This window comes from Hyperoodon ampullatus (genome assembly GCF_949752795.1).
Source record: "Hyperoodon ampullatus genome assembly, chromosome: 1".
NCBI lineage: Eukaryota > Metazoa > Chordata > Mammalia > Artiodactyla > Ziphiidae > Hyperoodon > Hyperoodon ampullatus.
Window position 1 is genome coordinate 113,696,321 of NC_136914.1, and position 13,766 is coordinate 113,710,086.

The window sequence follows — 13,766 nt, forward strand, 5'->3', positions numbered from 1 at the left end:
CCCAAAGATCTTAATTTAAAACCAAGTAGGGTGACTCAGTGGTCGGTAGGTGAAGAGCCCTTATCCACACACTCCATCCATAACACTCCGTCCTCTCTTTGGGAACAGGATGCTCCCGACCCACCTTCAGCACAACACATTCCATCCCTCAGCCCAGATGCAACCAGGATACACATCAGAACATGAAGCCGGGTAAAATTAACTCAAAGCTACTCTTAGAACAAATACCAGATTTTGATCTGTCAATGATTCCATAGTGAAGTATACTCATAAAACAGAGACTTTGCATTGCAAAACTTGCTTTTTCTTCTCACACTAAGTTAAATTGCTAAAGTAATGTCAGCAAGAACACAAAAGATAAGCACATCTTCTCTGAAAGAGGCACTGCATCTGGAATTGGAATTAAGGCTAAATAAATAGTGCTGGTTTGTGGTTCAGACTAACGTGTCACTGATTACATTAACCAACAGATTCGCTATTTGTCCTGTATGCCTGTTTGTGAAGATGCGTCTCTATCTCCTCCCTGAAGACCAGCATTCCCAGGTGCGAGTGAGAGGCCTCGTTCATGGCTTTGGACTGGATGCACATGCGGTACTGCTCAGGGGTCAACTCATCAGCACAGCGTTTCTCGTGCCAGAGGTGGAAAAGACCAGGAACCGGAGTCCGAATCACAATCAGGTCACCATGTAAGTATTTTCGATAAAGATGAACATCTTCTCCACCCCAACCTTTTACTTCCATATCAAATCCACCTGCAGGATCAAAACTCACACTGTTAAATAACTGCCTGGCAGCCGGAGCACAGTCAAACCTGATAAAGATTTAAACATTCTGCTTCAAATGAGATGGCACGGTATAATCCAAAGACACCTGAAGTAGAGGACTGACTTCCTGGTTTAGAAATCCAGTTACCAGCTGATGTCTAGAAGCTCACAATCTGTTGTTGAGAGTATCAAAATGAGATTAAACATCTGAGAATACTTTGTAAGCTTCAGAGTTCTACAGAAAACCTCTAGAAAGTCAAAGAAAGGAGAAGGAAATATAAATCACCCACAATATCACCACTATTAATATTTTATTATGTTTTCTTTCTATCCTTTGAGATCCAAGTTATTCTGGGTCACAGAAAACTTTCCAGAGGGGAAAACAGAAGAAATGGCCAAGGTGGACACATAAAGTTCAGAATGGGCACACAGATGATTTAAACCATGGAAGTGGGTGAAATTACTAGAGTTTACAGGGAAAACAGGGCCCAGGTCTAAATGCTAAGAAATGTCAATATCTAGAGGGTAAACAGGCAGAGAAAGACAAGTCAGCAAAAGAGACTGAGAGGCGGCCCCAGAAGAAGGAGAAAATTCTGGAGAATGTGCTATCATAGTAGTGAAGTGAGGAAAGCATCTTGAGAAAGAAATGGTCAAGTGTGTGCTGCTCAATTAAGAACTTAAAGAGAATCAAGTAGACCTGGCAGTGTAAATGTCACTTAGAGCCTTACTTAGAGCAAGGGAGATAGAGTTCACACTATTTTCAAATTGGTTTAAGCTGAACTAACTTTAAAGAAGCATGGAGAATACAAACTATTTTGAGTTTTTTGAAAAGCTAGAAAAGATTCTTAAAAATGGAGAAAAAAATTAATTCTTTAATTAAAAGCTAGGTTTCCAAATTATGTGTTTTGTCAAATAATTCTATGTCACTTAATTTCACTCTCATAGGATGACAATAATCCTGAGATCTCTGAAAAATATTACTTTAAATAGTCACAGCTTTACTAAATGCTATGTCTGATTATATCTTGGCTTTTCTTCCTTGTAGATACGAATAAGCTCCTCAAATATTGGAGATGGTATAGATAGTGAAAATAAACAGAGGACTTCCGGTTTCTGGTCCAGCATGTACAGACCTTAGAAGTCATCACTCCATCCCGATAACAAGTAAAAAGTTGAACAAACTGAAAACTCAACAACTCTTTTCAGATCCCTCGGAGAAGTAAAGTCACAGGGCAAACTGTGAAGAGACAGATAGGTGGGTAAGACAGAGTCACAACTATTAGGGAAGAAATGGACTAGTAGAAATCTCCAGGGGAACCAGTACTGGGGTAGGAAAATCTGAACTGTAATTGATGAATTGCTAGAGGCTCAGTGGAAAAGTCTAAGAGTTGAAAATTCCAGAGAGGCCTGCACACTTTTGTGAGTTTTACCTCTAGGTCTACCAGGTTCTCACAGTGAAGACCGGAGAAAAATCCCCTAGTGCTTTCATAAGGAGGGGGAAAGTAACCATTCTGAAATATGCCAGGGCATTTTGTTCTTCTTAATAAGGCCTGTGCTCAGGAAAAACTATTTTACCAGAGTCTAACCTATCTGGGGGAAGGGATATACCCAACTCCAGCCCACTCTAGCCATCCTGTCCCACCTAAGATTGGGGGCTGTGTCTGTGAAACAATTGTGAAGTTCATGGTCCAGGCTCACAGGCTCACTAAAGATGGACTGAGACCTTATCATAGGACTATAGAATTCTTCCTCTTCTCCCATACCTTACCATCACTAAAGGCCTATTTACTGCAGTTTCCTTTACCCAGTACATCATGTTCAGCTATGAAGAAAAAAATTAGGCAAACTAAAAGTCAAAAAACAGTTTGAAGTGAGACAGGCTGGGACCCGGGACCCTTTGCTGCAGTGCTGCAGGGCTTACACCTGGACACACCTCTCCTCGAGCAACAAAATACAAAGAAACCAAATGGGACGAAAAATAACTGCATGAATGCGCAGCTGGGGCAAATTATGGATAGAAAGATACAAAAGATCAAAAAACCCAACTGCCACTTCTAAAGAGCCTGGAGCAAAAACTGGGTGTCAGGAGCAAAAGCAGGGAACTGCGCACACCCCCTGCACTCAACCCCACCAATGGGTGGGCAGACCACCTAAGCCACCCCTCTGGCCCGACCCCTGGACACACGCCTACCCCCACCCCATATAAGGAACAAGCTCGCCCTGCCACAGCGAATGAGCAAGCAAGGGAACCTGTCGTTTGTTCTCACTCCCCGGCTGCTGCAGCAGGGGCCCCAATAAAGCCTTTCATGAATTTCTTGTCTGGCCTCTAGTCAATTTCTATTGATTGGGGAAGGCTAAGAACCCTGGTCAGTATCAGAAGAGAAAGAGCAAACATCAGAACCAGACTCAGATATGGCAGGGATGTTGGAACTAAAGGACTGTGAATTTAAAACGATTATAATTAATATGCTAAGTGCTCTAATGGAAAAAGCAGACAACATGCAAGAACAGGTGGTTAATGTAAGCAGAGAGATAGAGATCCTAGGAAAGAATCACAAAGAAATGCTAAAGATAAAAAGCAATGTAACAGAAATGAAGAATACCTTTGAGGGGCTCACTAGTAGATTGGACTTGGCTGAGGAAAGAACCTCTGAACTTGAGAACAGGTGAATAGAGACTTCCAAGACCGAAAAGCAAAGAGAAAGAAGACTGGGGGCGGGGGGTGGGGAGGGGAAGAAAAGAAAAAACAGAACAGAATATCCAAGAACTATGGGACAACTACAAAAGGTGTAACATATGTATAATGGGAATACCAGAAGGACAGGAAAGAGGGACAAGAACAGAAGCTCCAAATGAAAGAGGCTAAACTGCAAACAAGTGCTGCTGAGAGGGCAGGGGCTCCCTTTCTCACCCAGCCCACAGTCATAGGGTAGAGGCTCTCCAAGAGGGAGTAGGCCCTTCTGCTCCCACCTAATGTCCTGCTCATAAAGCAGGGGTGTCCCTCTGAGAGGAGTGTGCCACTACCTCCACCCCTAGGTCTGGAGCAGAGGCTCAGAGCCTTTTCTCAGGAGAAGCAGCAGTCCATGAGAACAAATGCTCCAGAGGTTTTCCCAAAGGAACTGACTTTATTTAAAAGAGAATGTGTAGAAATTCAGGCCTAAGGGGGCTCTTGAAAATACTGGAGATTTGGTGGTAAACAATTAAGAGGAGGCTGGTAGACCCATTAGAACAAGCTAAAATGTAGGCCAGCCAGTTTACCAGAGCGAGGCAGGCAAAGAGACGGCTAAGATGAGCCCTCCTGGGGTCCAAGCAAACCTCAAAAACTTGCCTCAAAAACTACCCTGCAAAAGGGTTCGACTTAATTGGTTCAGACTATGGAGCAACTTATGTCCCAGAGCACTGTCAAATCAGCGAGCAAATTAGTGCAGCCTAACAGCCTAATAGGTAGGAGTGACATCAACAGGCATGGAAAGAGACAGTCAAAGAAAGCTCCGCTAAATCCAACGTCATCCCAGGATGGCTGTGCACATGCCCTGATGAGTGACATGAGAAGCTTCATATTGTTGGGAGGCAGAGGGTAGGGAGACAGAATTCACTAAAATAGTAAAGCCAAGTCAATTAATAAATGAATAAGCAAAGTCAAAACAAAATACAAGCCCTGGAGGCAGGGGGAGTCAATATCCAGAATCAACACAAAATATTACCTAAAATGTCGAGTTTTCAAAAAAGTATTGAAAGAATACTGAAAAGTGTGACCCATATACCAAAAGAAAAGCAAGCAACAGAAACTGCCTGTGAGAGCGCCCAGATGTCAGTTTTAGCAGATTTCAAAATAACCATTATAAATATGTTCAAAGAATTAAAAGAAATCATGCTTAAAGAAGTAACAAAGTAAGATGACAATGTCTCATCAAGAAGAGAATATTAATAAAGAGATAGAAATGAGATTCTGGAGTTAAAAAGCACAATAACTCAAATGAAAAATTCACTAGAGCAGCTCAACAGTAGATCTGAACTAACAGAAGGAGAATCAGTGAACCTGAAGATAGATCAGTTGAGATTATGCAATACAAAGAAAAGAGGAAAAGAATGAAGAAAAATGAACAGTCTCAGAGAAATGTGGGACACCATTAACTGCTCCAACATGTATCTAATAGAAATACAAGGAAAAAACAATGAGAAAGGAGCAGTGAGAAATAACAGAGGTCAGAAGGCAGTGATGTATCCTTACTATTTTATTAAGCAAGAAATCAGGGAAAAAGGCATTAGTTTCATGTAATAGTCTTTTTTATTACTATTTGCTGATTTTCCATCATTTGTTACAGAGATAAAAAGACAAGGTGGAGGACTTCCCTGCTGGCACAGTGGTTAAGAATCCGCCTGCCAATGCAGGGGACATGGGTTCGAGCCCTGGTCAAGATCCCACATGCCGCGGAGCAACTAAGCCCGTGTGCCACAACTACTGAGCCTGTGTGCTGCAAATACTGAAGCCTGCGCGTCTGGGGCCCGTGCTCTGCAACAAGAGAAGCCACCACAATGAGAAGCCTGCGCACCGCAACGAAGAGCAGCCCCTCCTCGCTGCAGCTAGAGAAAGCCCGTGAACAGCAACGAGGACCCAACGTGGCCAAAAAAGACAAGGTGTAGGAATTTCCAAAACAAATGGCTGATTATAAAAATGAAGGTAAGATGGACCTAAAAAATACACAAAATATATTCTATTAAAAAAATATATACCATATATTCTAATATGCTGTGGAAAGGTAGCCCCTGAATGAATCAGGAGACATGGAATGAATGAATCAGGTTTCAGCCTGCTTCCTTAAACTAGGCTCTGATACTTTAATTTTTGCTGGGTGAGACTAAAGGTACAGTGGGGCAGGTAGCTTAGATGAGATTCTTCATGGTTAGCTTTGGTTTAGGGGAGTGGATGACTAAGTCAGTGATTCCAAGCTCCCCACTCGAACTTCAACCAGAGCTAGAAAGAGTAGGCATTTTTCCATTTGTTTTAAATACTGGGATTTTGCATTATGTTCAAGAAAACGGTGGTTTCCTCTCCAAGTAAAAAATATGGAAGCCCTTGGACTAGATAACCCAACATTATTTCTAGCTGTAACAATTCATGAGTACACCACCAAAGCTAGGTACAGATCTTTTGTAAGAGTACTCGAAACAACTGCAAATATGGGTATTTTATTTTATCATTATGACCTCATTTTTCAATTCAAAGACACTAATTATAAGCTCACTTTGCCTTTCATATTTCCAGACTCTCCAGTTAATCTCAGACATTCAAAATTTAATAGGAAAACATTTAGATCTGAGACCTTTTAGAAAAATGCCATATTACAGTATATACCTAAAGTCCTATCCTTAAATGTAAGGTATACTTACCAATGGTCAGGAAATCTGATCGATACTGACAAGTCATTCCAAAGCCAAAATCTCGCCAAAAGCCAGAATCCTTTTTGTGAACCTTAAGTTTAAAAAACAAAATTCAATTTAATCCCTCAAAAACCAGAAGTAGTTTCAATCAACAATGAAACAAATTAAAATATTTTCCAAATAATACTTTTTCCTGTCATTTATGTGATTGATAATGGATCAGATGCCTTTATATTATTAAATCCTTACAAAACCAACAAAAATACAGTAATCCCCATGAGCATAGGATTCTTGCTACTTCTTTTTTGTTGTTTTGTTTTGTTTTATGAATTTTGTTTTATTTTACTTTTTTTATACAGCAGGTTCTTATTAGTTATCTATTTTATACAAATTAGTATGTGTATGTCAATCCTAATCTCCCAATTTATCCCACCACCACCGCCCCACCCCCTACCCTGCTGTCCCCCCTTGGTGTCCATACTTTTGTTCTCTACTTTCAATTTAATTTGTTCTAGCCTTGTACAAGGTGCAAGCTGAGGTTACTAATAAAGAATTTGATGCCTGACCTCAGGGGGCTTACATTCTGTTTAAGGAGGATACCAGTTGCACAAGCACATACACTGATCACTTCTACACAGTAGACCTTATTTGGTGCCTGGCCAGCATCCATTCCCCTACTGCTTTCCTAACTGTGTACAGTTTTGCTCTGGTAATTACCTGGCCCCATGCAGCCCGTGAGCTTCAGGGATGCTCCTTCCACCGGCAGCGTCAGACTGGGCCGTGAGCACGCTACACCAGTGAGACGGTCTCACCCTACTCACTTAGGAACTGATTAGGCATTAGACAAAGTTCAGGTCAACATGCTAAAACAGGAGGGCTATTGGGAACTCTGGAAAACAAAGCCCCCTCATTCTTTTGAGAGCTACTAGAAAAGACACTTGCTCTCTTTGGATGGTGTAAGGCAGGAGTAAGCAACTACCACCTGGCTTTGTAAATAACTGTATTGGAACAAAGCCACACTCATTTGTTTACAAATTGTCTATGGGTATTTTTGTGGTACAATGGCAGAGTTATTAAATAGTTGGAACAGGGACTGTATGGTCTGCAAAACCTAAAATATTTTCTATGTGGCTCTTTACGGAATAAGTTTGTCAACCCCTGGTGTAGGGTATAGATGTGAAGTTTGGAACTGCTGCAGTCCTTTCCCACCATGAGGGAAACCAGCTTTAAAATGGAGCAGTCACCACTGAAGTCCAAGCAGAGAAAGAAAAAGAAAACCAGGGCTTTGATGACACTGAGCCTGCAGAATGAAGTAAAAGTTGAAGCTTGATAAACCTCCTTTTAAAATTCATACATTCAACAAGTGTTTAATCTGTTGGACTTGGTTTTGGGAGCTGGGACCCAGCAGGGAACAGAGGTGACAAAATCCCTGCTACCACAGAGCCTCCGTTTTGATGGGAAAATAACCAATAAATAAATATAGGTCTCAGGTGGTGACATGCTAGAAAGAAAGATGCCATAGGCTAAACAGAGAGCAAGACAGAAAGCCTATTTTAGATATAATGGCCACAAAAGGCCTCTATGATGAGGTAACGTTTGAGCAGGGGCCCTACTGAAATCAGGGAGTGGGCTATGGAAATATGTGGAGATCATTCCAGAAGCATGTACAATGGCTCTGAGGGAGGAGCTCACTTGGAGTGTTTGACAAACAGTAAAGAAACAACTGTGGCAAGAGCTCAGAGAACAAGGACAAGAAGAATGAGGCCCCAGGTCAAGAAACAGCTATTACATTTTCCAAACATAAGTGGTATTACAGTATTTTGGTAGGCTTATGGCAATGATCTAGAAGAGGCAAAATGTTAGGATAGGAGAGAGTGAAGAACGGCTGAGGGACGCCCTTGTTTAGGCATGAGGGATGAACCCCACGCAGTTCACTACAAAAGGACGAGCTGGCTTTGTGAAGGAATGTGGCAGTTCCTCCACTGGGACTGGAGAGAGGCTGAGAATGTGATACAGAGCCAGTGAGGCCGATGGATCTCATGACAGGAGAATAAGGAAGTGAACATCCAACTGCTTCTCTTTTCTAAATGAAACAGGTACGTGGAGAGTGAGGAGTGGTGAGGGTTGCTGGGAGGCGTGAGAAGGATAGTGTGGCGGGCTTGGAGGACAAAGAGTGCGTGGACTAGGGTAAGGCACAGGATTTCAGGGAAGTCTGGGACTCCTGAGGCCTGTGGTCATGTTTAAAGCTATGCAGTGTAGTGGGACTGTGTGTCTCTCACTCTCCACATTCTGCTGCTCTGGGGCCTGGTTGACAGAGTTGCCCTTAACCAGGTTAGGGTTCTAAGAGAAAACACTGGAAGGAGTGAGGGATGAAGGAGGTGAGTGTATGGCAAAAAAGAGGCTGTGGGTAACAGCTGACCATGGAGTCTGAGTTGGGTAAGGAGGGAAATGAGGATATGGATGTAAAGAGGGTGACAGAGAGGAGAGAGACAGGCACCTCACCCAGGCTGCAGCATTCTGAGACAGCTTCCTCCAAGAAATGAAGTTAGAGCTGGGATCTGAGAGATAAGTAGGAGTTAGTCAAGTGAAAGATGTGCTGGGAGAAAGCTCCAGGCAAAGGAACAGTTTACGCAAAGGCCTGTGATGGAAGAGAGCACTGTGCGTGAAAGATGGTGGGACTAAACACTGGGGTCAGAAGTAGAGGTGCCCACAAATATGAAGCAGGGCTCAGGAAACTTTTATAGAGAACTGAACAGTAAATATTTTAGGCTCTGCAGAACATAGAATCTCCGTCTCAACTACTCAACTCTGTCACTGTAGTGTGAAAGCAGTCATTAACAATTAAATAATCAAATGAACGCGTTCTGTTCCAAAAAACTTTAAGGCCACTGAAATTTGAATTTCATATAATTTTCATGTGCCATGAAATATTATCCTTTTAAAAATACTTTTCAACCATTCTTAACTCATGGGCCATTCAAAACTAGGCAGCAGGCCGGATCTCGCCTGCAGGCCACAGACTGCTGACCCCTGGCCTAGAGGGATCAGCAGGGCCACATCAGAGAGAACTACATGTGCCTCGTCACATGGTTTGGGCTTTATCCTAATGGTAATGGGGGTTCTCTGAAGAGTAGGAGCGAAAGGAGTAATGTGATCAGATGATGTTTTTGGAAGATCATTCTGGATGATAAGGGAGAAGAGATAAGGGGAGAGAAGAGGTAAGAAGGCAAGAATGGAGGCAGTGAGTCTGGTTAAGAGGCAACAGTTATAATCTGGGGATAAGAGGCTGGTGGTATAGACTGTCGTGGTATGTACAGAAAGAAAAAAAATTTGATGGATGTAGAAAAGATTTAGGACACAGAATTGACAGAAGTCAGTAAGTGACTCAATGGGCAGGAGCAGGGGATGAGACAGAAGGATCATCCAAGGATGACAGCAGACTTGTCCTGACAATGGGTATGTGACGGTACCTCCCCCACAAGAGCAGGGGTTTGGGGGCGGGGAGGACCAGCCCAGAGATGGATGATGTGGAGCTAGGTTCTGCACACAATGAATTTCAGTGATCTGTAGGGCAACCACAGACTGGAAATTCTTGCAGATAGCAGGAATATAGGAATATACAGGTCTGTAGAGGAGGCAGCTTTTGAGAAGAGTGGGACAGTCTGAAAAAGCTGCTGTGCAGAATGGGAGAACCACTCCGGAAAACAGAATGAACCAGGCAGTACTGAGGACTTGGCTCAAGTAGGAGCTAATAAATGAAATACAAATTTTCCTTTAACATTTGGTAGGGGGCGGAAGGCTTCTTCCTGAGGGCAGGACTTTTTGTTAATTTTGCTCGCTATTAATTTTGCTCACTGCTATATCCCTAGTACCTAGAACAATGCAAGGCACAGGATAGGCTTTCAATAAATACTTGTTAAATGAATAAATAAATTTATAGAGGCATAAGTTTTGTGGCAAAACCAAGACTGGGCTCTAATATTCTTATCTCCTTTGTCAAAAAATATATAATATATATAATCCTGGTGCAAAGTATTAAAACATCCACTCTGGCATTTCTACCCCAGGCCAATTCTGATTTTATAAATATTATGACTTCATTTATAACTTTAGTTTCTTTAAAAATTCTTCAAATATTATCAGACTTGGGGAAAAGAGTCATTGGTTTTGATTTTTAAATCAGCACATTTTCACTGAGGAAAGTAGATGAAAACTCATATTGTCTACAATCCCTGATTGTTGATATTTTACTGCATTTTACTCTTTCTCCTAAGCATGTGGGAGATGCAGCCATCCACACATAACCTACACCTCCAGCCCTCAGCTGCTCACAGACGGCAGGTTCACAAATCCCCTTGGCAACTTGGCACTTTCCCTTGGACGTCTGATAACCCACACACACCTACCATGCTCAAATTGAAGTCCTGATCTCTCCTCTTGCCACTCCTGTTTTTCCCTCACTCCCCACATCTAATCAATCTACCAGCAAGCTGTGTCAGTTGTCTCTAAATCATAGCCAAACCTTTCTCCACAATCACCATCCTCACCCAAGTCACAGCACCGCCCCTGGTCTACTGCAAAAGCCTAACTGGCTACTTGCAGCTAGAGCCACACACAATCCATTCTCCAAAGAACCAAAACTCCCAAGGCTTTCCATCACACTTACATAAAATTCAAACCCCTTACAGGGGTATAGCAAGCTCTACATGACCTGGCCCAGCTCTGTGCCCGCTCGCCCCCTGTGCTCCAGCCACCTTAGGAAATCAACTAGCTGTCTTTCTGCCTGGCACTGCCTTCCCCAATCACTGTGTAGCAGGTTCCTTCCTTTCATTTGGAAGCCCCTCCAACAGCGCCATCTTAGAGAGGCCTTTCTGACCCAATGCAACACAGATACCACCTAATCACTCTTCACAACGCAGTCTGTTTTAATGATCTGCATGGTACTTGTTAATTGATTTTATTTTCTGTCTTTTCCTACCAGACTAAAGATTCTTGTGAACAACAATCGCGTCTGTACGGTTCTATGTGCTGGGGTTACAGCGGTGAATAATGGCTGGCATAGAATGGATGCTCACTATTTGATGAATTAATATAACAGAGTAGAGACTATGGAGCCACACTGCCCAGGCTCCTGGCCCCATCCTGGCCAGCTGTGCATTAGGGGAGGGGGCACTCATCCACGCACAGCTGTCTCCTCATTTGTAAAATAGGGGTAATAATAGCACCCACCTCAGAGGTTGTTACAGGATTAAATGAGTTAACGTGTATAAAAAGCAGCACAGTACCTTGCACAAACAAAAGGGTACATAAAAACACTAGCTATTATAGCATTAAAATATCTAAAATATATATACACCATTTACCATTTCTTAACTTCACATTTACCTCTACGTTTACGCTGTTGTATTTATTTCCATTTCATGAACATTTTCCTCTTGACACACAACATTCACCACAGTATATACTATAATTCAATTTATCATTTTATTATTAGAGTTTTGCTTGTTTTCAATCTTGTCAATATTATGTATATTGCTACTCTACACCTCTGATTATTTCCTCAGGAGAGACTCCTGGGAGCAGAAATTATTGGATCAGAGGGATGAACCTGTTTGAAAACTCCTGACCCAGAAAGCTCACCTGCATTCCCACACCACTGGCAGGGACGGAGGAGCCCCTACAGCACCAGCCTCACTCACGTGGCTGTTTTTAAAAACAGCGATTTCACAGCAGAAGAAAAGTATCGCACCGCTGTTTTAATGCATTCTTAGTAAGAATGACTATTTAAATATGTTTACTGTGAATTATTATCAAATGCCTTTTAACTATTTTTTTTCCTATTTGGTGTATTTCCTATTTACTTCTAATACAACTTTAAACATTATGGAGAGCAAACTTTTGTCTTACGCTTTTTAAGTGAGAAGAATGAAGCTTAGAAAGGTTAAATAACTTGCAAGGGTTACAAACTGGTGAAACTACAATTTGAAATGGAAGTACTTAAACTTATTTTTCTATACAACATCTTAGAATGAATCCACTTTCAAATCATTCTTCGCCCACATCCTCCCAAACCAGACAAGAATATTAACTCTTTACCCTCATAGGTTGAGTCCATTTTGCACTTCTTCTGGTTTGTTTTTCCAAGTAAAATTTTTTATAAATAAACTTTTAATTTTGAAATAATTTCAGATTTACAGAAAAGTTGCCACATAGTAAAGAGTTCCCATATGTTTCTCTTGTAGCTTTAGCTTCCCCTAAATGTTATTATCTTACACCGTTTGGTACATTTGTCAAAACTAAGAAACCAACAATGGTATATTACTATTAACTAACTGCAGATTTTATTTGGATTCCACCAGTTTTTCCTTTAATGTCCTTTTTTCTGTTCTAGGATCCAGTCCAGGTGACCACATTGCATTTGGTGTTATGTCTCCTTAGTCTCCTGAGAAACTGTGACATTTTCTCAGTCTTGTTTTTGATGATCTTGACAGTTTTGAGGAGTAATGGTCAGGTATTTTATAGAATGTCCCTCAATTTGGGTTTGCCTGAAGTTTTTCTCATAATTAGGCTGGGGTTATAGGTTTTTGGAAGAAAGACCACAGGGGTGAAGTGCCTTTCTTGTTACATCATATGAGGGGGTACATGACAACACTAGTAACGTTAACCTTCATTACTTGGTTTAAGGTGGTGTCTGCCAGGTTTCTCTGTTGAAACCTACTAGTTTTTCTTTTTTCATACTTGTTTCTTTGGAAGTGAGTCACCTAGCTCCACCTTCTGGAAAAGGGAGTATATACAAGTTATTTAGAATTCAGTAGGGAAGATCTGTCTCTTTTCCCCCTATCTAATCTAATCAACCTATCAATCTATCCAGTTCATTCATTATTATTACTTATTTACTCACTCACAAATTTATTTATATCAGTATGGACTCATGGATATTTATTTTATGCTGGTGTTATAATCCAGTACTAGGTTATTTATTTTGCTGCTCAAATTGTTCCAGCTTTGCCACTGGGAGCCCTTTCAGGCTCTTCTGTCCCTCTGACATACCCTCATCCTTTTGTTGTTTGAATATTTCCTTACTTTCTAGAGCTACAAGATGCTCCAGGCTCCTCTATTTCCTGTCCCAGCACTAAGATCTGGGAGCTGGGTATGCCTTTTACTCTAAAGATGTCACTGCTTCTGGGTCTCTTGGGACAGAGTTAGGTCATATATGTATGTATACCATGTATATACCCTTTGATTTTTAATCCTAAATTGCTATTAACTTCTTTTTTATTATGTGTTTCATCAACAACTATTTAAAGAAACTAAAGTTTTACTAGGTTCTTGCTGTTGTTGACCACTTTTTAAAAATAATTTATTTTATTTTAAATAAAAATTTTTTTGGCTGCGTTTAAATAAAATTTTTTGGCTGCACTGGGTCTTTGTGGCTGCGCAGAGGCTTTTCTCTAGTTGTGGCAAGCAGGGGCTACCCTTCGTTGTGGTGCACAGGCTTCTCCACTGCAGTGGCTTCTCTTGTTGGGGAGCATGGGCTCTAGGCACACGGGCTTCAGTAGTTGTGGCACTCGGGCTCAGTAGTTGTGGCTCACGGGCTCTAGAGTACAGGCTCAGTAGTTG

At 41.6% G+C, this 13,766-nt stretch overlaps 1 protein-coding gene across 2 annotated transcripts in view; it reads right to left on the minus strand.

Annotated features, from left to right (window-relative positions):
- Nucleotides 1–459: 459 nt before the first annotated feature.
- CSGALNACT2 (chondroitin sulfate N-acetylgalactosaminyltransferase 2) overlaps nt 460–13,766 on the minus strand; it is a gene marked incomplete at both ends in the record, with an annotated part of 30,073 nt that continues 16,766 nt past the window's right edge. Inside the window, 2 exons of one of the 2 annotated variants that reach the window (XM_079707504.1) lie at nt 460–752; nt 6,156–6,237. In XM_079707504.1, coding sequence (XP_079563630.1) covers nt 460–752; nt 6,156–6,237 — 375 coding nt within the window. Of the gene's footprint in view, nt 753–6,151; nt 6,238–13,766 lie in introns of those variants that run through there. The other variant, XM_079707505.1, reaches the window with a different exon arrangement.